This window comes from Dendrobates tinctorius, unplaced genomic scaffold (genome assembly GCF_039654945.1).
Source record: "Dendrobates tinctorius isolate UK_male_01 unplaced genomic scaffold, ASM3965494v1 ptg000044l, whole genome shotgun sequence".
NCBI lineage: Eukaryota > Metazoa > Chordata > Amphibia > Anura > Dendrobatidae > Dendrobates > Dendrobates tinctorius.
In genome coordinates, this window is record NW_027361712.1 from 11,793,818 (window position 1) to 11,819,975 (window position 26,158).

The window sequence follows — 26,158 nt, forward strand, 5'->3', positions numbered from 1 at the left end:
TTACCAAATGGCTGCAAGGAAACAAAAAGTGAAAAATTTAAAGGGGTCTGAATACTTTTCATACTCACTGTACATAAAAAAGCAGAAATGGCGATAGGGGATGCTAAGCACAAAATACCAGTGGGGGGCAGAGGGGTTTCACATGAAGTATAAAATGGGTAGCTGCAAGGGGTAACTAAATGTACAATGACCCCCTTATAACAGTTAAACAACAACAGAGTATAAACTAAGAATCAATATATAATTACACCTCCTCAAACCCTCACTTAGAGGCAAACCCACAGGGTAAATGAAACTGTCACCAGGCAAATACAAAATTAAGGAGGTACCTACTCTAACTATACAGTCCCTCTTTAAATGACCAAGGGCTGGTCATGTCAGAAAGGAGATACTGACGGGGTGAGGGGCGAAATATGAGCCAGAGTGAAGGGACATGTGAAGCACTCTCTTTGTGATCGATTTATTCCCTACAGGTAATACGCATTTCACAATATCTTTAGCTTTTGGCTCCAGGTTTACACACATGACATGTGGCGGCTACCATTGTATCTCTTTTCTGACGTGACCAGGCCTCAGTCATTTCCACTAAGAGGGACTGTATAGATAGAGTAGGCACTTGCTTAATTTTTTCAATTTTGTATTTGCCTCATGACTGTTTTATTTACCCTATGGGTTTGCCTCTAAGTGAGGGTTTGAGGTGCTGTAATAATATATTGATTTTCATGTTATACCCTATGTTTGTTTTCTATATATATAATCGTCTTATCCTGTCTGTCTGTCTGTAACCGAAAGGGAGGTAAGGGGACCATGCATACCAGGAAAGGAGGGTGAGGGGACCATGCATACCAGGAAAGGGGGGTGAGGGGACCATGTTTACCAGGAAAGAGGGGTGAGAGGACCATGCATACTAGGAATGGGGGGTGAAAGAACCATGCATTCCAGAATTGGAGGGTGAGGGGACCATGCTTACCAGGATTGGGGGGTGAGGGGTACCATGCATATCAGGATTGGGGGGTGAGAGGACCATGCATATCAGGATTGGGGGCTGAGGGGACCATGCATATCAAGATTGGGGCGTGAGGGAACCATGCATACCAGGAAAGGGGGGAGACGGGACCATGCATACCAGGAAAGAGGGGTGAGGGGGACCATGCATACCAAGAAAGGGGGGTGAGGGGACCATGCTTACTAGAATTGGGGGGTGAGAGATACCATGCATATCAGGATTGGGTGTGGAAAGAAGACCATACATATCAGGATTGGGGGTGAGGGGACCATGCATATCAGGATTGGGGGGTGAGGGGACCATGCATACCAGGATAGGGGGGAGGGGTACCATGCATATCAGGATTGGAGGGTGAGAGGACCATGCATATCAGGATTGGAGGGTGAGAGGACCATGCATATCAGGATTAGGAGGTGCATTATTGCATTATTATTAAAACTTCATAAATAAACTACATGCATATTCCAGAATACCTGACGCGTTAGAATCGGGCCACCATCTAGTCTACTATATAATCATCTAATTCTGTCTGTCTGTAACAGAAATTCCGCGGTGCTGATTGGTCGCGACGCAGGCCTCCGTCGGGAGATCTGCGGCGCGGAGAAAAAGATTCTAGAATACCCGATGCGTTAGAATCGGGCCACCATCTAGTCTGTTATAAGGGGGGTCAATGTACTTTTATTTACCCATTGCAGCTACCCACTTTATACTTCACATGATACCCCACTGTCCCCTACTATTATTTTGTACTTGGCGTCCCCTAACAGCATTTCTGATTTTTTATGCATAAGGTTTTTAAATATTGTCAAATAAAATTAATTGCTTTAGCTCTAATTTTTGGGATCTCTTCTTATTGTCCTGTATTTATCCATATATGGGAACTGTGCTGTTCGTATGTAAAGGCATGTAAACATATACAGTGGGGAAAAAAAGTATTTAGTCAGTCAGCAATAGCGCAAGTTCCACCACTTAAAAAGATGAGAGGCGTTTGTAATTTACATCATAGGTAGACCTCAACTATGGGAGACAAACTGAGAAATAAAAATCCAGAAAATCACATTGTCTGTTTTTTTTTTTCATTTTATTTGCATATTATGGTGGAAAATAAGTATTTGGTCAGAAACAAAATTTCATCTCAATACTTTGTGATATATCCTTTGTTGGCAATGACAGAGGTCAAACGTTTTCTGTAAGTCTTCACAAGGTTGCCACACACTGTTGTTGGTATGTTGGCCCATTCCTCCATGCAGATCTCCTCTAGAGCAGTGATGTTTTTGGCTTTTCGCTTGGCAACACGGACTTTCAACTCCCTCCAAAGGTTTTCTATAGGGTTGAGATCTGGAGACTGGCTAGGCCACTCCAGGACCTTGAAATGCTTCTTACGAAGCCACTCCTTCGTTGCCCTGGCGGTGTGCTTTGGATCATTGTCATGTTGAAAGACCCAGCCACATTTCATCTTCAATGCCCTTGCTGATGGAAGGAGGTTTGCACTCAAAATCTCACGATACATGGCCCCATTCATTCTTTCATGTACCCGGATCAGTCGTCCTGGCCCCTTTGCAGAGAAACAGCCCCAAAGCATGATGTTTCCACCACCATGCTTTACAGTAGGTATGGTGTTTGATAGATGCAACTCAGTATTCTTTTTCCTCCAAACACGACAAGTTGTGTTTCTACCAAACAGTTCCAGTTTGGTTTCATCAGACCATAGGACATTCTCCCAAAACTCCTCTGGATCATCCAAATGCTCTCTAGCAAACTTCAGACGGGCCCGGACATGTACAGGCTTAAGCAGTGGGACACGTCTGGCACTGCAGGATCTGAGTCCATGGTGGCGTAGTGTGTTACTTATGGTAGGCCTTGTTACATTGGTCCCAGCTCTCTGCAGTTCATTCACTAGGTCCCCCCACGTGGTTCTGGGATTTTTGCTCACCGTTCTTGTGATCATTCTGACCCCACGGGGTGGGATTTTGCGTGGAGCACCAGATCGAGGGAGATTATCAGTGGTCTTGTATGTCTTCCATTTTCTAATTATTGCTCCCACAGTTGATTTCTTCACTCCAAGCTGGTTGGCTATTGCAGATTCAGTCTTCCCAGCCTGGTGCAGGGCTACAATTTTGTTTCTGGTGTCCTTTGACAGCTCTTTGGTCTTCACCATAGTGGAGTTTGGAGTCAGACTGTTTGAGGGTGTGCACAGGTGTCTTTTTATACTGATAACAAGTTTAAACAGGTGCCATTACTACAGGTAATGAGTGTAGGAAAGAGGAGACTCTTAAAGAAGAAGTTACAGGTCTGTGAGAGCCAGAAATCTTGATTGCTTGTTTCTGACCAAATACTTATTTTCCACCATAATATGCAAATAAAATGAAAAAAAAACAGACAATGTGATTTTCTGGATTTTTTTTTCTCAGTTTGTCTCCCATAGTTGAGGTCTACCTATGATGTAAATTACAGACGCCTCTCATCTTTTTAAGTGGTGGAACTTGCACTATTGCTGACTGACTAAATACTTTTTTTCCCCACTGTACAGGTTCACAGGTTACAGTATATGCAAGCACATATATACACACACACTTGCAGTACAAACAGCAAAGTCAATATGCAGATTCAACAACTCCAATAAGGAATTACTGTACCTCTGTGCTTCTTCACAATTTGTACAACCTCTGGGTGGAGATTCAGCCGCATCTCTTGCTTCCATTGCTTGCAGAAGACCTCCACTTTACTGCAGTCAGTTCACCTTGCATTTCCTGCACTCTAAGCTATCCGCTTCTTGACTTCTCCAACCCAAGGACAGCACAGAAAACAGTGCTGATGAGCAGGCTGCTGAAAATAACTGAAATCAATTAGAGATGCCTACTTTTTGCAACTTTTCAATAAAATATTTATTTCTTTTGTGATATTTAGGGATATTTCTGAAAAAAATTTAACAGAACTCGTCCATCAAGTTTCCATGGGAATGAAGTACTTAGAAGAAAAGAATTTTGTCCACAGGGATTTAGCAGCAAGAAATGTGCTTTTGGTGACTCAACATTATGCCAAAATTAGTGATTTTGGGCTTTCTAAGGCAATTGGTTCTAATGAAAATTACTATAAAGTAAGTTTTAAATGGAAAGTAAATGTATCATGATAGAATTTATGATTATAACAACTTACATTAGTGTATAAATGTATATGTAGTGTAAGTGTAGTAATATACTCAGGGATCGCTGTCTTTGGTTGTCTTCTCCCTTACGTGACTGATATTCTGACTCACGTTATCACAACATTGGGGTTAATGTGAGAACCAGAAGTCGCTTGTAGGGTTCGCTCACACTAGCATATAACACGGCCGAGTGCTATCCAATGTTTTATTAGACAGCACTCGGACCAATGTTATATTATGAGGCAGTGCAGATCTGCAAGTTTTTTCTCATGTCCATTCAGCATGAGAATTCAATTGCAGCATGCTGCAAGCTCATCCGAAAATCAGATCACACGCACCTATAAAAGTCTATTGGTGCGTTTGAAACATAGGACTGCACTCAGATGTGACATACATAGGGTCAGACTGGGGTGTCTGGGGCCTACAGGGGGAAGAGACCCTAGGGGTCCACGCTACAGCTATATGCAAATATCTGTAAGCCGTTATCCATCTACTGTGCACCACCATAACTGGGATGTACAACTATGGTAGTTCACATTAAAGGGGTTCTTTGGTTAATACAAGTTATCACAGATCCATGGGTTCTACAGGATAGGTGATTGCTTAGGTCCAACCATTAGGAACTGCAACGATCGAAAAAATAAGGAAGATTTATCCCTGATAGGACACTTATCCCCATTTTGAAATGGAGCTGCAGGTAGGTAGGATGCCTGACAGCAGCTCAATTCATTCACTTTGGGCCTTCCAGAAAAAAAATAAGTGCAGCCACAGAGTGAATGAATTGATCAGTGGTCAAGTCGAATACGCCACTCCAGTCTAATGGAGATTAAAGTTCCACATTCTGACAATTGGGGCACATCAGTCAGTCTCCTCCAATCAATAAGTCATCATTTATCCTGTGGAGAGGAGATTACTTTTTTCACAGGAGAACCCCTGAAAGTGCATCTCTGCCGCTGTGTTCCAAGTATCTAATCTCTAATGGAAATAAAGAATCTTCTTCTAATTAACATCAGAGAGAAGAAATGACCACCATACACAACACAATCCACTATTCCAAGATCAATAATACCATATGCAGGGAAGAAATACCACCACACCATGACCAGACCACATAGCGACCAAATAATACCGCATACAAATAGAAATACCGTCACACCTTAACTAGACTACATATTCCACCATATAGTGACCGAATAACATCACATACAATGGAAAAATACCATCACACCATGACCAGACCACATAGTGACTGAATAATACTCCATACAAGGAACAAACACGTCCTACCATGAACAAACCACATTGTTACTGAATAATACCACATATTATCAGCATAAAGTAACCAAAAAATATCACATACAAGGAGAAATACTGCCATACCATAGCTAGACTACATATTCCACCACATAGTGACCAAATGATACCACCTGCAAGGGACAAATACTGCCACACCGTGACCAGACCACAAATTACTACCATATAGTGACCGAATAAAACCACCTACAGAGGATAAATACATACACACCACGACCAGATCACACATTACCACCATATAGTGACTGAATACTACAATACTGATCAATACAAACCACAATACTAACAACATTATTATTACCACCAGTGACATTATATACAACAGCTTTGTATATAGTGTTAGTGTACAAGTAATAGAGTGATCACCCGTGACATTATACGCAGTAACTCTGTAATTAGTGTCAGTATACAGGTAATACAATAATAACCAATGACATTATAAACAAAAGCTCTGTATATACAGTGGGGGAAAAAGTATTTAGTCAGCCACCAATTGTGCAAGTTCTCCCACTTAAAAAGATGAGAGAGGCCTGTAATTGACATCATAGGTAGACCACAACTATGAGAGTCAAATTGAGAAAACAAATCTAGAAAATCACCTTGTCTTATTTGGCTAAATTAATTTTGCATATTATGGAGGAAAATAAGTATTTGGTCAATAACAAAAGTTCATCTCAATATTTTGTTATATATATCCTTTGTAGGCAATGGCAGAGGTCAAACGTTTTCTGTAAGTCTTTATAAGGTTGGCACACACTGTTGTTGGTATGTTGGCCTATTCCTCCATGCAGATCACCTCTACATCAGTGATCTTTTGGACCTGTTGCTGGGCTACATGGACTTTCAAATCCATCTATGGGGTTGAGATCTGGAGACTGGCTTCATATGCTAGGACCTTCATATGCTTCTTATGAAGCCACTCCTTCGTTGCCCTGACGATGTGCTTGGCATCTCCTTAAAGAGTGTGACATGTTGTGCATCCAGAGGATGCCGTTACAGCATGGAGAGCAGCCGTGATTCTGAGGTGTAAACCACTGTGATCCGGGGCTGGGACCAGAACTGTCTATCATGTGCATGGGGCCAGGGTACTCACTGACTGTGCCTTAGTGGACTTGCTCACGACTACCACCCCGTGCCACCTTATTACAATGTAATGTCCGGTCGGCAGATAGCGGCTTGTGTTCCTTTTGTCCCTTCAAGGGGCTTCTGATTTCTTACTGCGGTGTTCTTTGTGGGCAAAGCACTTTTCTGAAGTACATCTTCATAGTTGTCCTGTGTGAGAGCCTGGTAGCGGTTCTTCAGAAGCATGGATGCTGATTACGTACTCATCCTCCTGCTTCTTTGGGTCACATTCTTGCATTTCTCTTCTTCTGCAAGTATATTGAAAGGTGCTTCTCTTCGAACATTCCAAACAGTTATTTCTACTCTGTCATTACCTTCTGCAGGAACACTGAAAAGTTCTTCTCTTGCAACATTCTGAAGATATTTTTCTACTCTTTCAAGGAAATCCTTATCTTCTTTGATGAGCTTCAGTGTAGCTATTCTCTCCTGAAGACTTTGCACTTTTTCCTCTAACAGAGTCACAAGCTTGCATTTCCTGCATATAAAGTTTGTCTTCTCCTCTTGCAAGTCTGTAAACATATAGCACACATTGCAGCACACCGTATGGGTAATCTCCTACTTCATATTGAACTGTAAGGATTCCGGACTTTCTTTTGTTCCTGTTTGCCCTGATCAAAGATGAAGTCTTGTATCTCACCCTGCCATGGAACTTCATGTCTGTCCTGATTATTTAAGTCCAGATCGTGTTCTCCTCTTTGCCTGAGAATTTTGAGCTATTGGCTACTGAGCTGCTGTTCTGCTGATGGACTCCCTGCTGCTGCTGCTTGTTGCTCGGTGCTCTGCCTCTCCTCGTTCTGATGCCTACAGTCCTCTGGGCATCTCCCTGATGCTGTCTGTGCTTAACTACTGTCTGGACTTCTAGTTGGAGCTATTCACCCCTGAAACTGCTGTGGCCTGTAAGGAATCCTGAAATCATCTTCTCCTCTAGGCCTGTGTTTGTGTGGGCTGCTGTGTGGGATTTGTGCGGGACTTACAGCTCAAAAGGTACACATAGTGACCTTCTCATGTTAATGCCACTCCTATATAAAGCTGGACTTCCACGTTCACGTGTCGAGTGCATTCCCACCTTTATGATTGCTGGACTTCTACACTTTAGTGCTGTGTGCGTGATCATTCTTAATATCGCCAGACTGCCTCATTAAATGCGATGTGCTTACTCTGGACATTTCTATATTGAGCTGTGTTTTCGTTACAATTGCAGGAAATGCTCTGTTAGTTTTGCTTTACTTGCATCATTCCATATTGTGCTGTGTTTTCGTTACTATTGCAGGAAGTGCCCTGTTAGTTTCATTACACTTGTTAAATATACTTATTTGCATCAACTTTGGTCTCAGTGGCATGTTATTCCATGCAATCAGATTCCGACATACCCATATAATTGTTATAGGATACTCAGGTCATTTAAGGAATCTGCTGGGATAATGTTGACTGAGACAAAGTTGGATCAGTTGTTCTCTATGATCCACTCTTTACAGGGGGTATAAAGGCTCTGCAAAACAAGGTTGATAACTGGGAGGCCCATTTTCAGGATTTAAGTAATCAAATAACAGCACAGGCGCCTCCACCCCCGGGGCAGCTACTGCAAGCTAGTCCTCCCAATTTACCACCATTTAGGTTCAGTAGAGACCGCAACAAGTTTCGTGGGATTGTGAATCAATGCCTTTTGTATTTTGATGTGTATGCCGCCCACTTCCTTACTGGTCGATCCGAGGTTTTTATGTATAATCATGTTACTTTTTTCCCGAACTCTCGCATGGGAAAATCCACTTATGGAGACTAGTGTCCCTTGCTTGAATAACCTTGTGTCAGAGACACCGCACTGAACTTGCTCACTGAGCCAGTGCGCGTGCCCTGAGTAAAGCGAAAGCGTGCTCAAAGATACCTGTGGAGCGGGCAGCAACCGAATAAATGCGTACTTCAGAGCTGCAGGGCCTGAAGCACGTGACTGCTAGAGGCGTGGCCTAAACTCCACAGAGCTAGGAGCTGCAAGACAATTCCTAGCAGAGTAACTGCGAGACAAAGTTACCAAGGGGCATAGACAGGGAGAATAGTCAGGACGTAGCCAATGAGTCATACACAGGGATAGCTGCAAGGTACAAGAGGGGCGAGCAGAGAGTAGTCAGATCACAGGCAATGAGTCATACACAGATAATAACGCAGTACAAAATCAACAGGCAAACTCACAAAGGGAAACAGAATCGGGTCAGAACCATATAAACAAGCTATAGCAATATACAGGCACACGGGGGTCAGCACACTAGGCCAAAGGCAAAAGTATAACTGGCAGGGATTGAAGCTACCCAGAGGTTTATGAAGCTCTCCCAGAACCAGAAAGAGGCCACAATCATTAACCCCAAGTGTGCAGGTCAAAACCTGCACAGAGCTCCAGACATTAACCCCCGGTGTGCAGCTCAAAAACCTGCACTGGGATCATGACACCTTGATGATTTTCTGGCTGTAATGTCTATTTTGTTTGATTACCCTAATCGTCGCGCTACAGCTGAGACCACCTTGTTATCTTTTCATCAGGGTAAGTGTTCTGTCATTAAATACGCTACTGAGTTTAGACAGCTGGCGGTAGATACGATTTGGGACTGTTACGCCCAATTACCCATTTTTAAGAGGGGATTGTCTAGTGCGATGAAAGACGAGTTAGCTCATGCAGATGCTCCGCAAGAGTTAGACGCTTTTATACAACATTGTGTATGCATTGATATACAAATTACTTAGTGTAAACAGGAGAGATCTGCAGCCTCTAATCGTGTCTCTAAGGCCTCTTTCACACATCAGGTTTTCGCCGTCAGGCGCGATCCGGCGCTTTTGACAGAAACCGGATCCGGCAAAATGCAATGCCGGATCCGGTTTCCCCCCCATTGACTTGCATTTGCGCCGGATCGCGCCGGATGGCCATGCGTTTCATCCGGTTTTCGCCGGATCCGGCAATGTGTCGCAATGTGTCGCGATCCGGCGTCTGGAAAAAACGTCTACTGTAACGTTTTTTGTCTCCGGCGAAAAAGCCGTATCCGCCGGATCCGGCGCGTCCGGCTTTTTCACACAATGAAAGCCTATGAGCGCCGCAATGCGCCGGATCCGGCGAAAGCCGGATCCGGTGGCCGGATCCGGTTTTTTTGGTCTGAGCATGCTCAGTAGCTCTGCCCACAGGAGATATATAAAAGCAAGACAATGGGACCCTCAGCCACACCCAACATGCCACCCAAGCCAAGAACCAGGAGCAGGAGAAGGCAGCAGACATCTGCAGCAGCAGCACCATCAGCACCACCCCAAATGGAGCAGCATGCTGAACGGGAGGGGAGTCCAGAAGCAGATGAGAGACGGTAATTATCAAATCCCCCATTCCTCCAAACTAGGGCCATGGAATATCAAGATATTCATTGGCCCTTTGTTTCTCTTTATTCAACAGCCGCCAAAGAGATGCAGCAGCAGCAGAAATGGCATCACTGGCAGCAGCAATACCCACAGCCATGGAGTCTGGCCATCAACAGGACAGCACATCTTCTTCTGGGAGCCCTCCCTCGCATCGTCAGCGTTTGACGGTAAGTTTTTATTTCCAAAATCCATCATCTCTGTAATATATGTCTATTCATTGCCTTTTATTTCAAAACAGGAATCACAAGATGAAGAGGAGCTCCCAGAAGAAGAAGGAAGGGGTGGACAGACGCTTGGAGTGGGCTCACAATTCGTAAGTTTTTTGCATCAAACGCAGAAACACAACATCACACTACACACAACACATAGAAAACAATGTTCTGCAGACCACACACAGCAAACAAATGCCTACATCCAAACACATAACATTTTTTGTTTTCTTCTCTAGTCTTCCCAATCTGGTGCTCGGCCAAGAGGTCCTCGCAGTGCCTCCCAGGGTCGTCGGCGACAGCAACGCGGCGGTCACCAGCGTGTAAGTATAAATATTTTTGCTTTGTTTTTTTGCACTTTTTATTTCATTTCTCTTGTGGAGGCTAATTATGTTATTTTTGTCTTTTTCTTTAACAGCCTTCACAGCGTGCTCCCGACTCTGACGGTGAGGATGGAGGGATTGATGTGGACCGCCTCATCGATCTCGTCAGAGAAAGGGAGCCGCTCTGGAATATGGCTGACCGCCGCCACGCTGACCTGATCATTACCCGACGACTCGGGGAGGAAATCTGTTCTCTCCATGTGGGCCGCTGGGAGGACCTCGAAGCTCGGGCCCAGATTAAAGAGCGTAAGTATATACAGGTTGCTTGATGTAAACCAGTGTTTCCCGAACTCCAGTCCTCGTGGTCCCCACGGATCATGTGTTCAGGATTTCTATTTACTATTGAAATCCTGAAAACATGACCCCTGGGGACCATGAGGACTGGAGTTTGTGAAACACTGATGTTGTATACTAACCACTCCTTTCTCGTTTCAGGGAACAGAATTGTGAATCGGTGGCGGTCTGTGAGGGATCGTTTCAAGAAGGAGTTCAATAAAGAGATGCGGGCCCCGAGTGGATCTGGAGGACGCAGGAGCAAGTACAAGTACGCACAAGCCCTGTCGTTCCTCCGGGAAACAATGCTCACCAGAAGGTATTACACACCACATGTGAAAAAAATGTTAGATGTAACTTTTTTTTTTCAGCCAGGGCCATACCATGTCAGTATTTTAATTGTTTTTTTTCTCTTTATTCCACAGCACGGTGAGCAGCACTCGGGAGCCTGCACGATTGGACCCTTCTGAGGCGATCCCTGAGGAGACCGGCACCGAGGGACACTTCGACCGCCCCGGTACATCTGCACCTTCCCTGCCTTCCCACACATTCGACCCATCTGTCCCATCCACCAGCACAGGAGCATCGTGGCCGCCTACATTACATGAAGCTGCTGGTGAGGAGATCGCTTTCCCTTTACCCCACCCTTCTGCCCCTGCCGCCTCTAGTACACCTGCGGGTACTGGGCGGCAGTGGCAGAGGGGTCAGGAAAAGAGTTATGCGCAAGAGTTATTGCATCTGAATGCATCTTTCCAGAACTGTCTCAAAGTCTTGTCAGAGCAAATCTCCGCAGGCTTTCAGCAGATCAACTCCAGCATTCTGGAGGTGAAGACACTTCTGCAAACCATGCATTCAGAAGCAAGATCTTCGCCAAACCACACCTTTTTCAGGTCTGTTGTGGAGCGCATGGAAACACTATCTCCTACCCAGCAGATGCATGTAATGCATTCGTGCCACGGTGCTCTACAGCAGGTTACCTCCCAACCTCCACCTCCCACCACTGTAGTTCCTCCACCTGCACCCCCTCCAGCCACTTTCCATCCTCCCCCTCCTATTACATCTGCACCCCCTCCAGCCACTTTTCATCCTCCCCCTCCTACTATATACCAGCAACCTGCCCAGTACCAGCAACCTCCCCAGTACCAGCAACCTCCCCAGTACCAGTCATCTCCCCACTTCCAGCAACCTGCCCCGTACCAAACTCCTTCCCCGTACCAAACTCCTTCCCCGTACCAAACTCCTTCCCCATACAACTTTCCATCAACATCATCTGCTCCTACAGTCCCTGCCCAACCCTCCACTCCACCACCCACCACCTCTTCTGCTTCCCACATGTCCACCCATTCTGTAGTTTTTTCCACACCTTCACCTCTAACTGTTCCTTCCCCACCACGATCCCAGTCCTCTCTCCACACACCCAGTGTCGAAGTGTCCCGCAGCCCCTCCAGCAGTATTTCCACCCCACAGTACACAGAATTGTAAATGTGTGTTTTTTGTAATAAAAATGCCCATTGGGTTTAAAACCTTTATTAAAAAAGTTTTTTGCACTTTAAAAACATTTTACAAAAAAAAAAAAAAATTTAAATAAAAGTTAAATTATCGTTTCACAATGGTTGTCTGTCATTTCTTTCTACGGCGAACTATGTTTTAAAAAAAGGTTAAATACAGGGTATTTCAAAGGTAAAAAGGTATTCAAAACCAGGTATAACTGTGGGTAAATTTTAGCTTTTTGCCACAGTTGTGTTCCTGGTTGTGTTTGAAGCAAAGTATTTCACCTAAAAAGTTGTGTTTATTGTTGGTGATTTCCTACCAATGTACACAACTTTTGTTAAAAGGTGAAATACTTTGCATAAAACACAACCAGGTACACACCTGTGGCCTAAAGGTAAAAATAGTAAGACCATGACAAGATAGCCAACTTTGGTTGGCAAAGGTATATACTGTTGGTCCAGAAGGTACACAAGTTTAGGGCAAAAATCTCTCACACTCTGTCATCCCAGTGTACTCTGCCTTGAGGTGACATAAAGTATAGTGGAAAATTGTCCCTGAAACCGTCACAGAACTTCTAGTGGTAATATTTCCAATGACAACATCCATCTTCGCCAGTAACTTGCTCTTCTCTCCAACCTGCACTTTCTTCTCTACAATCTGTCAAAGAAGGGCTGTAGGAACATGCTATATCTAGTTTTCCAGTAGCCAATCCCGTTCGGAAGGCCACAAGGGTCAATTTTAAAAACAGGATCCGGCGTAATCCGTCGAAAAACGGATGAACCGGATGAGACGGATCCGGTTTTGTCTGTCAAGAACAAGACGGATCCGGCAGAAAACCGGATCCGGCACTTCAGGTTTTACAAAACATTTGCCGGATCCGGCATTCCGGCACGACGCCGGATCGCGCCTGACGCCGAAAACCTGATGTGTGAAAGTAGCCTAACTCTTCCTTTTCTCCTAAAGAACCTACAGGCAAATCCCCTTGGGAGGCTGAACCAGTTCCCATGCAAGTGGATGCTTTACAGCGGCATCAAAGTAACTAGCGCAGAAAGCATCGTTTTCGGGAAATTCTGTGTTTTTACTGCAGTCAGTGAGATCACTTCCTTATCAACTGTCCCAAGCAGCCTCACAAGATACTGGCCACGGTAGGGGAATCTGAGAATCAGGATGCTGAATCTGTTACGTCGGAGTCTAGTTTTTCGGTGAATGCCATCTTTCATTCTCTGTTTGTGACCGCCTCTCCTAAAACACAGAGGGATAAAGAGACACATTGCCTCCTTCCCATTAAGATCCAGTTGTCAGAACAATGGATTCCCTGTGCAGCTATGGTGGATTCAGGGGCAGGAGGTAATTTTATGGACTTAACCTTTGCCAAGGAACATGGCATTCCGACTCAGGAGAAAGCCACCCCGGTAACTTTGGAAACGGTGGATGGTTCCCCTCTAGTTTCTGGACCAGTAGATCAGGAAACTGTACCTCTGGAAGTCTCCATTGAACCTGGTCATCAGGAAATGATATCCTTTATGTTGATCTCCCCACCACATTTCCCTTAAATTTTATTGTGCTCACGGATCATCACAATCTGGAATTTCTTAGATCTGCTAGATGTCTTTTTCCATGGTAGGCTCGTTTGGAGTCTATTTTTGAACCAATTTAATTTTGTCATTTTGTACTGCCCAGGGTCACGTAATGGGAAAGCGGATGCTTTGTTTTGAATCCATGCCACGCATTCCGTACCTGGGACCCCGTCCAAGACCATCTTGTCTGATGCCAACCTTGTCGGAGTCATTCAGAATAAGGACTTATGTAAGACCATTAAGGAGGCCTATGACGCAGACCCATTTCTCGCCAACCTGACTGCTGATGTGAACTTAGTTCTCAAAAACAGTATGTGGGTCCGCAATCAACATTTAAACATTCTGGAGGCCATAAAGCTGCAGGTCCCCAAGTTTATCCATGACTCCAAATTGGCTGGTCATCGGGGGGTACAGAAGACACAGTAGTTCCTCAGCTGTTTTTTTTTGGTGGCCTACCTGTTTGAATGACGTGAAGAGCTACGTTCTCTCTTGTTAGGTATGTCCACATTTTAAGACTCCTCGTGTATCACCTACTGGATTTCTACAACCGCTACCCATCCCCTCTCAGCCTATTTTGATGGACATTACAGTAGAATCATCTTACTCAAGCTACCCACTTCATCCTTTGTACTTGTCTTTCCTCTGCCAAGGAGACGGTAGATCTGGTCATCCAGAATGTGTTCCGGCTGCATGGAGTTTCAGACGAAATCATCTCCGATCGGGGAGTGCAGTTTACGTCCAGGTTCTGGAAGGGATTCTGTTCTGTCCTTTGTGTTAATGTTTTTCTGTGCTCTGCATATCATCCTCAGACTAATGGTCAGACGGAGTGCACTAATCAGACTCTGAAACAGTATCTTTGATGCTATATCAGCCATTCGCAGGATGACAGGTTGGAGTTGCTACTGCTAGCAGAATTTTGTTACAACAACTGTCAGAGTTCATCTACTAAGGTAACAGCCTTCTTTTCCAACCTGGGTGATCATCCCAGTATTCTTCCCAGATCCCCAATCGATGCACCTGTGCCTGCAGTTCATGAGAGGTTGAAACAGAATCTGGAAACCTTGAAGGAATCACTATCTACTGCACAGGAGAGATATAAAAGATCTGCCGATAGGTTTAGGAGGCCTGCACCTATGTTCAATGTAGGGGACTCTGTGTGGTTATCCACAAAAAACTTGAGATTAAACGATCCGTCACAGAAACTGGGACAAAAATTCATCAGCCCGTTCAAGATCTCTGGAATCGTGAGTTCAATTGCCTGTCATCTGAAGTTACTAAGGACCTTGAAGGTGTTTCATGTCTCCCTATTAAAACCAGTGTCCACAAAAGATTGTACTATTCCATCAGAAATATCCTGTAAAGCCTCGTCCTGGATCGTCCTGAGACCGCTTCTGAGGTGGGAGTAATGTAAGGATTTGTGCCTGTTTGCCCTGATCCAAGATGGAGTCTTGTATCTCGCCCTGCCATGGAATTTCCTGTCTGTCCTGATAATTTAAGTCCTGGTCGTGTGCTCCTTTTTGCTATAGGCTCTTGAGCTCCAGCTGTTTTGCTGGTGAACTCCCGGCTGCTGATGCTGGTTACTCGGTGCTCTGCCTCTCCTCGTTCTGCTGCCTACAGTCCTCTGGGCATCTCCCTGATGCTGTCTGTGCTTAACTACTGTCTGGACTTCTAGTTGGAGCTATTTGCCCCTGGAACTGTGTGGCCTGTAAGGAATCCAGACATCATCTTCTCCTCTAGGTCTGTGTTTGTGTGGGCTGCTGTGTGACTTGCAGCCCAAAAGGTACACATAGTGACCTTCTCTTGTTAATGCCACTCCTATATAAAGCTGGACTTCCACATTCAAGTGCCGAGTGCATTCCCACCTTTATGATTGCTGGACTTCTACACATTAGTGCTGTGTGTGTGCTCATTCTTAATATCGCAGGACTGCCTTATTAAATGTGGTGTGCTTGCTCACATACTTTCTGCTGGACTCCTACGTTTAGTGCCTTGTACATACCTGCATTACATTACAGTTGGACTGGTTATATTAGCGGTCGCGCCCCGCTCTTCAGTTACTCTGGACATTTCTATATTGAGCTGTGTTTTTGTTACAATTGCAGGAAGTGCTCTGTTAGTTTTGCTTTACTTGTGGGTCGCCCCGTCCCAGGGCTGTGGGGTACTCGGTACCGGGCCAGTGTCAGCGGGATGTGTCACGGCAGCTGTGACCTGGTACGTGGCCCTGGGCGCCCAAATGAATGGTGGTTTGAGATATAGTTTGTGTGATAGTTCGTGACGCCACCTGTGGTGTTTGGCAAGCAAGATGTTAAGCCAACGCTGCGTGCAGATCCTCTGGGGCTGATGGTGTGTTGCAGCATAGATGGTGTAGCTCCCCACAGGTGAAGCTGTAACCCCAGGGCACTGTATAGGCACAGGCGGTGTGAGGAATGTTGGTACCCAGATGTAGCAGTGCTGACAGTGTTGGCGCACAAGTGAATGGAAGACCCCAGGGCTTGCAGTTCCAAAACTTTACTCACAGTTCGTGGTACACACTGGTGCCTGCCTCCGTGCCGTGTCCTCTGGGGTAGAGGCTCAATCAACCTCCCGGGCAAGTCAGGATTCTCCTCTCCAACACCCCGCCAACGTGTACCTCTCCTGAACGACTCCTCTATTGCACCTTGTAGTGTGAAGAGCTCCAGTTCCGTGGTACTCTGAAGTTCCTCCTTTCAGATGTTCCTAACAACTCTACTTGTATGACAGACAGCTGTAGCCTCTCTCGGGGACTTCCTTCTCCGGAGTCCTGTCTCTCTATTCAGTTGCTGTTGTGCCCCAAGTCTTGGATGGGAGTAATGCATTTACAGCCAACTACTCAACCGGTGTCTGCTGCAGAACCATAAGTGTCCATACAACCTCGGGGACCGGGCCCCGGCCTTGCGCTGAGAACCTATAGGCAGGGTTCCTCTTCCAACCCACAACTCCTCTCTGTTCTTCTACTTCTTCGTTCCGCGCTGTTCCTTCTCTCTCTTATGGAAGCTTAGGTTGCAGTTCTACATCTTTCTCCTTCTGTTCCTTTCCCGTGCCAGCTGGCTCAGGTCACTGAGGCAGCTGCAGAACTCCTTCCTCCATCCCTTCTTCCAGGGATCCGTCCTCAGTGTCTCCTGACTGACTGACCCTCAGACTCCTCTGACCCTCTGTCAGACTGACCTGTAATTCTAAACCTTCCCAACCTTTTATATATCTCAACTCCACCCACCTCCCAGCACATCTCGTGTTACGAAGCAAGGAACCACGAAAGGTGCTCTGCTACCCTCTAAGCATGAAGCCGCAATGTGGTCAGTGCTGAACTATCCTGTGTGTGGGATGCAGGTGTTGGAGCGAGGAAAGGAGTTCCCAACTTACCTAGGTGGTGGGGCACTACACCTTAGGAAAAGGTGCAGTACCTCTGTGGCGACTGAGCCTCAGGGGGGCCACACTTGCATCATTCCATATTGTGCTGTGTTTTCGTTACATTTCTAGGAAGTGCCCTGTTAGTTTTGTTACACTTGTTAAATATACTAATTGGCTTCAACTTTGGTCTCAGTGTCATATTACCCCACACAATCAGATTCCGTAGTACCCATATAATTATTACATGAACAAAACAAATTTCTGTGATGGCGCGCAGTTTAACGATTTAAGCAGCTCAATCCAGCTTCACCCAAATTTCCTCAGAATGCACCAGTAATATGAAAATTATCTCCCACGAGCTTCAATTCCTGAGAACCCATCCTCAATCAATGAGGTTTGCTGCAGACCCACAGTCAATGAAAGCAAATGTATCACAGGTTCTGGAAACATAGTTCCACATTTAACACAGCAAAAGCAGAGTCCGAGTGTGATGCCTCAGGATTGTATCCAGCAGTCCAGTGCTCTTCTGTTGGTGTCTCTGTCCGCTGAGCCACAGCAGATTCTGTTGCTGTCCAGGTGCTGATTACCTTTTTGTCTTTCATCCATTCCTTTCATGCAACTGTTGTTTTCCATTTGTATATTTTAACAGTCTATTGATGTTTGGATCCAGTCTGTGATACTTGAGCTAAAGGTTTTCACTTTTCTGTGTCACTGCTGTACTTTGCATCTATCTTCTGTTTCTCTTTAGGAAGTAGGCAGAGTATTTCTTTATTCTTTGGTTGGTATTTCGTTATTTACTCACTCTGGGGAATCTTTCCTTTGTTCAGCACACTTCCCTCTTGTAGGTAATTCACACTCTGCTCTGCCCTTTGGTTCTTTAGGAGGAACGTAAAGAAACTCAACGACCTATTACGCAGTTGAGGTCCAAGTTGCCATCTTCATGCCAGTGGTTAGGGCTATCTCTGCACATGCAGGCTCCACTAGTGACTGCGTAATCAAGATATCTAGTCTGTACAGTAACCAGCAGGGTTAGTGGCAGTTTTTAGTATATAACCTATTTTCTCAAGTGAGTTGCTACTCAGGCATAACATCACCAGCCCACTGCATTTTTTGTGTGCTGAGAGACCATTATGGACACTGTGGACACCCTGACCATGCAGTTGCAGTCCTTGTCTTTGGAGATGGAAGACTTCAAGCAGCAATAATAACATACGCTAACCAACAGTATGCTGGTTATGCTACACCTATGAATAGGCCAACACCCACTATTGAAAACACAAATGATAAAACTGTGTAACAGGGTGTAAGAATAAGTAGGAAAGGTTCAGTACCAGAATAATAAAACTCCAATCAAGAAACCTGCACCATTCAGAGCCATATAATAAAAGGTTGAAACTTTATTCATGACATACATGTAAAAACAATGAAAATGACCAGGGATATAACAGTAGTTTAGCTAAAGGGTGGAACCGCAATGTAAATACTGGCAAACTAATAGGCATAAATGTAGAGAGTGTAGAAGTCTGATGCGCTCAAAGTGCAAGTATTGATCCTGACATAAAATTACATATATATATACATATATATATATATATATATATATACATATATATATATATATATATATATATATATATATATATATACATATATATATATATATATATATATATATATATATATATATACACATTAGAGAAAAAAGACAGAGTCTATGCAAAATTCAAACTGGAAAGGCTGTAAACCAAAACCAGGCAGAAAGTGCTGAGTGAATAGAATAAATAGTTAAATGCCATATGGTTACCTGCAAATCTGCGGTGCCACACGCCCTAATGCGTGTTTCAGCGCTGTGCCTTCTTCCGGCTAGACTACTGTCATATCCCTGGTCATTTTCAGACATAGGTTATGCTACGCCTAAAACTGCCTTCTGAGCATAAGTTAAATTTCCTAGATTGTTTAGACCAGGACCAAATTAAGTTTTCCATTTTTCTTTTGTCATGTAAGTTGTTTTTTCGTCTCCATTCTGTTTCATCCAGAGGAGAGAGAAAAAGTGAGGCTATTGTTCTGTCATTTGTGTGTAACATAAATTCCCCTTAAAAAATTCTTTATTAAATATATTTTTAAAAAATACCCATATTCACACAAAGCTAAACTAGTGAGTTACAAACAACACAATAAACCAGATTTCCTCAATCTGAGGATTCAATCAGTACTGATCCCTACCTAAGCTGCGGAGGTTGGCACCCTAAGGTTGCAACAGTAGTCCCCCTGTTCAACGCTGGCTTACAATGATAATCCCTTGCCTGTCCACTAGAGAGAACCCAGTTCTCTCAATATAAAGGGATATAACAGTCAAGCACAACAGACACCAAAACAGGTATTTTATCCTCGATCTGCCAAAATTAGCTGGTGTATCACTCAGCTGGTGATAAAAATAAATAAATAATTTGCAGATTCAGCGTAATATATAAACAATTATGGGGTTAATAGTTAAATGCCATCTCTCCGAAAAAATAGTCTTCTCCCTTAGTGTTAGCACAATCTCATAAATTAACATCAAATGTGCCCCTCAACCAAACAATCATTAGACATCTTTGATATTGTTTGTCAAAAGACTGTGCTTAACTTACAGCATAGTCACTATACAAATTATGGGATGTGGAGTCTTACCCTGCTGCTGACCCCTACCTTCCAGTGGAGGTTGGCACCCTAAGGTCACAACAGTAGTGCCCCCACTCGTTGTCGTCTCTGGTGATCCCTTACCTGTATGATATAGTGAGGGCCCCAGCTCCAGGGAAAGTTGCAGCCTCCCCTTAATTCAGATCAGCACATCATGACATCACCAGTGCACTCTTTTCTTTGTGTACTGAGAGGCTATCATGGATGTGGTGGATACCCTAACTGTGCAGTTGCTGTCCTTGTCTTCGGAGGTTGCAGATATGAATCAGCAACAACAGCATATGCTTACCGGTGTTACGCAGGTTCCGCTACATCTAAAACTGCTCTCTGAACCTCTGGAAAATTTGCCGGATTGTTTTGACAGAGACCGAAGTAAGTATTCTTTTTTCCTTTATTCACGAAAATTATTTTTTCATCTCGGTCCTATTTCATCCAGAAGTGAGAGTCAACATGTTGATATTGTTCTGTGGTAGCTCCATGGAGATCCTCAGGTTTGGGCATTTTCTCTGCCTGAGGATTCTCCAGTTCTTTCCTCAGTAGATGCTTATTTTTTCTGCTCTGAGGCTTGTAAGGGAGGTCCAGGATGGTAGTCATGGCCAGAGACACTGAAGCATCTGTGTCCTGACCTTCCCTCACAGAAAACTGTAATCCTCTGTTCAGCGTACCTGCATCTCCAGGTTCACGTCCCCCTGGACAAGATGAAGTACTCTTTTCCAACACTCCTCCAACATATGTGCCTTTTCTGAACATTTCCCTCTTAGCGCCTTTTGAGTGAAGTACTTGCAGTACTGAGTTACACTGGAGTTCCTCCTGTCAGATGTTCCTATGAACTCTACTTGTATGGCAGACAGCTGTAGCCTACTTCGGGGACTCCTTCTACCTAGTTCCGGCTCACACATGTTGCTGTTGTGCCCCCAAGTCTGGTGTGAGAATAAAGTGGTCACTACTTCTATTCCTCCAGTGTCTGCTGCAGGACTATTAGTATCCATACAACCTCGGTGACAGGACCCCGGCCTTGCGCTTAGAACTTTGTAAGGGTTCTCCTCTATCCCTGGTCCTTGTTCTCTTATTCTCCTCACGTTCCGTATCAATCCTTTCTTTCTTATGGAGAGTCAGGCTTTCTATCAATGTTCCTTTCTTGTGCCAGCGGACCCAGATCACTGAGGTCGGCTGCAGCACTTCCTTCCTCCATCCCACTCAGGGGATCTCCTATCACAGACTGACCTCGTCAGACTCCTGTGACTAACTAACCGAATCCTATCCTCTTCCAGCTCTTTTAGTGCAAACTAAACTCCACCCGCCTCCCAGCACGTTTCGTGTTCCAAGCAGGGAGCCACCAAAGGGTGCTTTGCTACACTACTATGTTGTGTGGGATGCAGGTGTTGGAGTGTGGTCAGGTGTCTCCAACTTTCCTGGCTAGTGGGGTACCACACCTCAGGAGAAGGTGAAGTACCTCTGTGGCAACTGAACCCTCAGGGGTGCCACATACCCCCCGTTAAACACAGCACATCCGCGGCACATTTTCTTTTTCTAGCATTCTATTATATTTGGATCCAGTCTGTGATGCTCCAGCTAAGGGTTTTAGCTTTACTGTTTCTTTGCATCTATCTTCTGTTTATCTTTAGGAAGTAGGCAGTATATTTGTTAACAATACTTGCTTTATTCTTTGTTTGGTATTTCGTTATTTACTTTACTCACTCTTGAATCTTTCCTTTGTTCAGCACACTTCCCTCTTGTAGGTAATTCACACTCTGCTCTGAACTCCATTTGTTTAGGATGAATGTGAAGCAACTTAATGGCCTATTAGGCAGTTGAAGTCTGTGCATGTAGGTGTTTGCATGTGTGTGCATGTCTCCATTTGTGTACTTGCCTACATGTCTCTGTATTGTGAGTGTTCATGTTTGCGTACATGGTGTCTGCATGTCTATGTACCGTGTGTGTGCATTTTTGCGTGTCCGTGCATGCCTGCAAGTATGTGCATGCCTATTTACCATGTGTGCATGTCTGCGTACTGTATGTGAGCATGTCCGTGTGTCTGTGCATGTCTGCATACTGTATATGTACAGCTCTGTGTATTGTATGTGTACATGTCTGTGCACTGTATGTGTACATGTCCGCGTATGTGTGTGCATGTCTGTGTATTTTATGTGTACATGTCTGCAAATGTGTGTGTTTGTCTGCATACAGTAATGGCCAGAGCTGAGCCTCCCCTCTCCCCCAGAAGAGGCGTCAGGTGGAGGCCAGCATGACAGGGGTTTGGAGGGTGAAGGTGGGGGGAGTGGGCTTGGTGGGAGGGGGCGTTGCCAATATATATGATCGAGCAACGGGCCTCCCTCCTCACAGTTCCTACTCTTTTCCCCCAGGAAGATTGTCCCGCCCTCCCTCCCCTTTTCTATTTTGTTGTGTGGTAAAGTTGAAGTTACTCGGGTCATGGTGGTTCGGAAGGGGGGGGAGTCCTTGGAGTCATTTGAAAATTGGTTTTGGAGACTCACGGTATAGGGTCTCCTACGTTCATAGGTATGGTGGTGGTGATCTGGTGAAAAGTGGATGGGGAGTTTCCGTAAAGTGGGCGGATCCCCTAGTTGCTTAGTGGACAATATGTCTCGGGGTGTTGATGCTCCTGAGCCTGTGGGGTAACGGCTGGGAGTAATATGTCGGTTTTTTGTCCACAACATTTTGGGGTAATTCACCTAGATCTCGTGGCTTCAAGGACTCCTCCTCAGTGTTCAAGTATTGTATTTATGGTGTTCATAATACATTATTATTGTTGTTTGTTAATTTAATAAAAGGCTGCTGTGGCCATAAAAATTCCAAAAGAAACTTTTGGTCTCTGGAGTTATTAAGCGGCGTATGGGGTTAATACATGGGGTTGGTGTGGGGGTTTGGGAGGTTCTTGTCTCCTCTCCTAAACGGGAACAACTTGACAATCCCAACGTCATGTTGGTGTGCATGTTTGCGAATGTTTTCATGTCTGTGTATTGCATGTCTGCGTAACTGTGCATGTCTGCATATGTGTGTGCATGTCAGTGTGTCTGCATACTGGATGTGTACAGGTCTGCCTAAGTGTACATGACTCGCCCCCAGAGGCCGTGGGGTACTCGGTGCCGGGCCCGTTGATTATAATGGGACATGTTACTGTGGCAGTGACCCGGTCCGTGGCCTCAGGTGGTCAATGTAAAAGGGGTAGAGTAATGGAGATAAAGTTATTGAGATGATTCGTCACGCCACCTGTGGTTTCTGGTCAGTTTGACCAGCACTGCAGGGTTGCTTCTCTGGGGCACATGGTGTGGTGCAGCAATGATGTTGCAGCCCTCCACAGGTAGGGCTGTAGTCCCAGGGCAGAGTAGATGAGGTTGGCAAATGAGGAGTTATTGAGGAGAAGTAGATGGTGCAGTGTTAGGCACAGAGATGTAGCAGTACTGAGGGGGTTGGCGCAGGAAGAAGGTAGTGAGACAGATGAATGCAGTTCCAGTTCTTTTACTCACGTTCTCTCCAGATCAGGGGCTCAGCCAACTCCCAGGCAGATGGAATTAACCTTTCCAGCTCTCCCTTTCGTGTGCCTGTTCTGAATGTCTCCCCACTAGCGCTTATACTGAAGTACTTGTGGTTGTGTGTTAAACCCAAGTTCCTCCTTTCAGATGTTCCTTTGAACTCTACTCGCATGACAAGTGACTGTAGCCTGCTTCGGGGACGCCATCTGTCATGTCCCGGCTCACACATAGGTAGCCACCTTGCCTTCGAGTCTTTTGTGGGAATAGAGTGGTCACAGCTCCTATTCCTCTGGTGTCTGCTGCTGGAACATTAGTTTCACAAACAGCCTCGGGGACCGGACCCCGGCCATGCGCTTCAAACTTCAGGAAGGGTTCTGCTTTGACCCTAGTCCTTAGTTCTCTTCTCCTTACGTTCCGTACTAAACTTTCTTTCTTCTGAAGAATCAGGCTTTCTATTTCTCTTTCCCGTGCCAGCAGCTCCAGGTCACTGAAGTCTGCATCACCTCCTTCACTCCATTCCTCTCTGGGGATCTTCTCTCACAGACTGACCTTTTCCTAATATTCTCCCGCTCTCTTGTGCAGTCTAAGCTCCACCCACCTCCCAGCACTCTTCGTGTTCCAAGCAGGGAGCTGTGAAGGTTGCTCTGCTACACTACTGTGTTTGTGTGGAATGCAGGTGTTGGAGGCTGGTCAGGTGTTACCATCTTGCCTGGAGAGTGGGATACCACACCTCAGGAGGAGGTGCAGTACCTCTGTGGTGACTGAACCCTCAGGGGCACCACATACATGTCTGTGTATTGTATGGGTACATTTTTACAGAATGCTCACTTTGTAGTGAGCGGTGATTGTAATGGCTCCTTGCACTATCCCTATGACAGGAAGTGGGTGTCGGCAAGTAGAATAACATTTTATTTTCTATCTGTAGCCAACGCTTCTCTAGAAAGCCAGCTAACCAGGCTATAATTGCTATTTACCTGCAGATTATCCCAATATCTGCAGATAAATAGCGTTTTTCAAGGTGACAAGTTCCCTTTAATGGGTGACCAGTACATTTGTAGGATTTCACTCTGATTCCTAACATTGTGTAATGTTCTATTAGAATTCAGCTGATTTATTACTCTTTTAAGTCATCAAATTACTAATCCATATGCAATTTGCATAGATACAATGATGTGCTAATGTCTGTTTCTTTCTTGCTTAAATTGAATAAAGAAAAAGAGAAAGAGGTTGGCACGTAATTGTAAGTAGGCAAACTGCATACGGAACGGTGATGTGATGAGTGTGGAGAGTGTGAAAACAGCAAAATCTGAACAGTATCCTAAATCAAAATTAAAATATATTTTTTTGAGTGTGAAAATAAAGTTTCTAATTTTTTCAATTTTTTGGGGGTGCTGTTGTCGTATCTTTTTAGTAATCTCGGTTCTGATACTATATCTATGCAGTAAGCTTGGTTCTATTCCTGTAACTATATAATAACATGGTTCTGTTTCCATCTCTATGCAGCAAGCTCAATTCTGTACCCGTCTATATGTAGTAAACTTGCTTCTGCTCCCATCTCTATGTAGTAAGCTTGATTCTGTTGCTGTATCTATGTAGTAAACTCTGTTCTGATCCTGTTTCTATGTAGTAAGCTCTGTTCTTTTCCCATCTCTATGTAGTAAGCTTGGTTCTGTTCCCATGTCTATGTAGCTAGGTAGGTTCTTTTACTGTCTCTATGTAGTAAGCTTTGTTCTGTTCCCATGTCTATGTAGCTAGGTAGGTTCTTTTACTGTCTCTATGTAGTAAGCTTTGTTCTGTTCCCATGTCTATGTAGCTAGGTAGGTTCTTTTACTGTCTCTATGTAGTAAGCTCGGTTCTGTTGCTGTATTTATGTAGTAAGGTCTTTTCTGTTCCTGTCTCAGTCTAGTAAACTATTTTGTTCCTGTCTCTAAGTAGTATTCTTTGTTCTGTTTCTGCTTCTATGTAGTAAGCTCTGTGCTTTTCCCATTTCTATGTAGTAAGCTTGGTTCTGTTGCCGTATCTATATAGTTAGTTCTGTTCTGTTCCCACATCTATGTACCAGTGACTGTTTTTTAAAGGCCTTCTATATCTGCTTCTTTAAAGCAGAAGACAGACATAAGAAGGCCAGTGATGGCCAGCTGTACCTTGAGGGCCAGTACTTTGTGATTGCTCCTCATGCCAAAATTTGCCCTGCTCTTAAGGCAAGTCAGAATGAGCTCTCAATGTACAGTGGGGAAAAAAGTATTTAGTCAGTCAGCAATAGTGCAAGTTCCACCACTTAAAAAGATGAGAGGCGTCTGTAATTTACATCATAGGTAGACCTCAACTATGGGAGACAAACTGAGAAAAAAAAATCCAGAAAATCACATTGTCTGGTTTTTTTTCATTTTATTTGCATATTATGGTGGAAAATAAGTATTTGGTCAGAAACAAAATTTCATCTCAATACTTTGTGATATATCCTTTGTTGGCAATGACAGAGGTCAAACGTTTTCTGTAAGTCTTCACAAGGTTGCCACACACTGTTGTTGGTATGTTGGCCCATTCCTCCATGCAGATCTCCTCTAGAGCAGTGATGTTTTTGGCTTTTCGCTTGGCAACACGGACTTTCAACTCCCTCCAAAGGTTTTCTATAGGGTTGAGATCTGGAGACTGGCTAGGCCACTCCAGGACCTTGAAATGCTTCTTACGAAGCCACTCCTTCGTTGCCCTGGC

The 26,158-nt window shown here is 44.6% G+C and overlaps 1 protein-coding gene across 3 annotated transcripts in view; it reads left to right on the top strand.

Moving 5' to 3' along the window:
• Positions 1 to 26,158, top strand: part of SYK (spleen associated tyrosine kinase) — a 546,937-nt gene that overhangs the window by 487,138 nt on the left and 33,641 nt on the right. For all 3 annotated transcript variants that reach the window (XM_073575337.1, XM_073575336.1, XM_073575338.1), the window contains one exon: positions 3,914 to 4,103. In XM_073575337.1, coding sequence (XP_073431438.1) covers positions 3,914 to 4,103 — 190 coding nt within the window. The remainder of the gene's footprint in view (positions 1 to 3,913; positions 4,104 to 26,158) is intronic.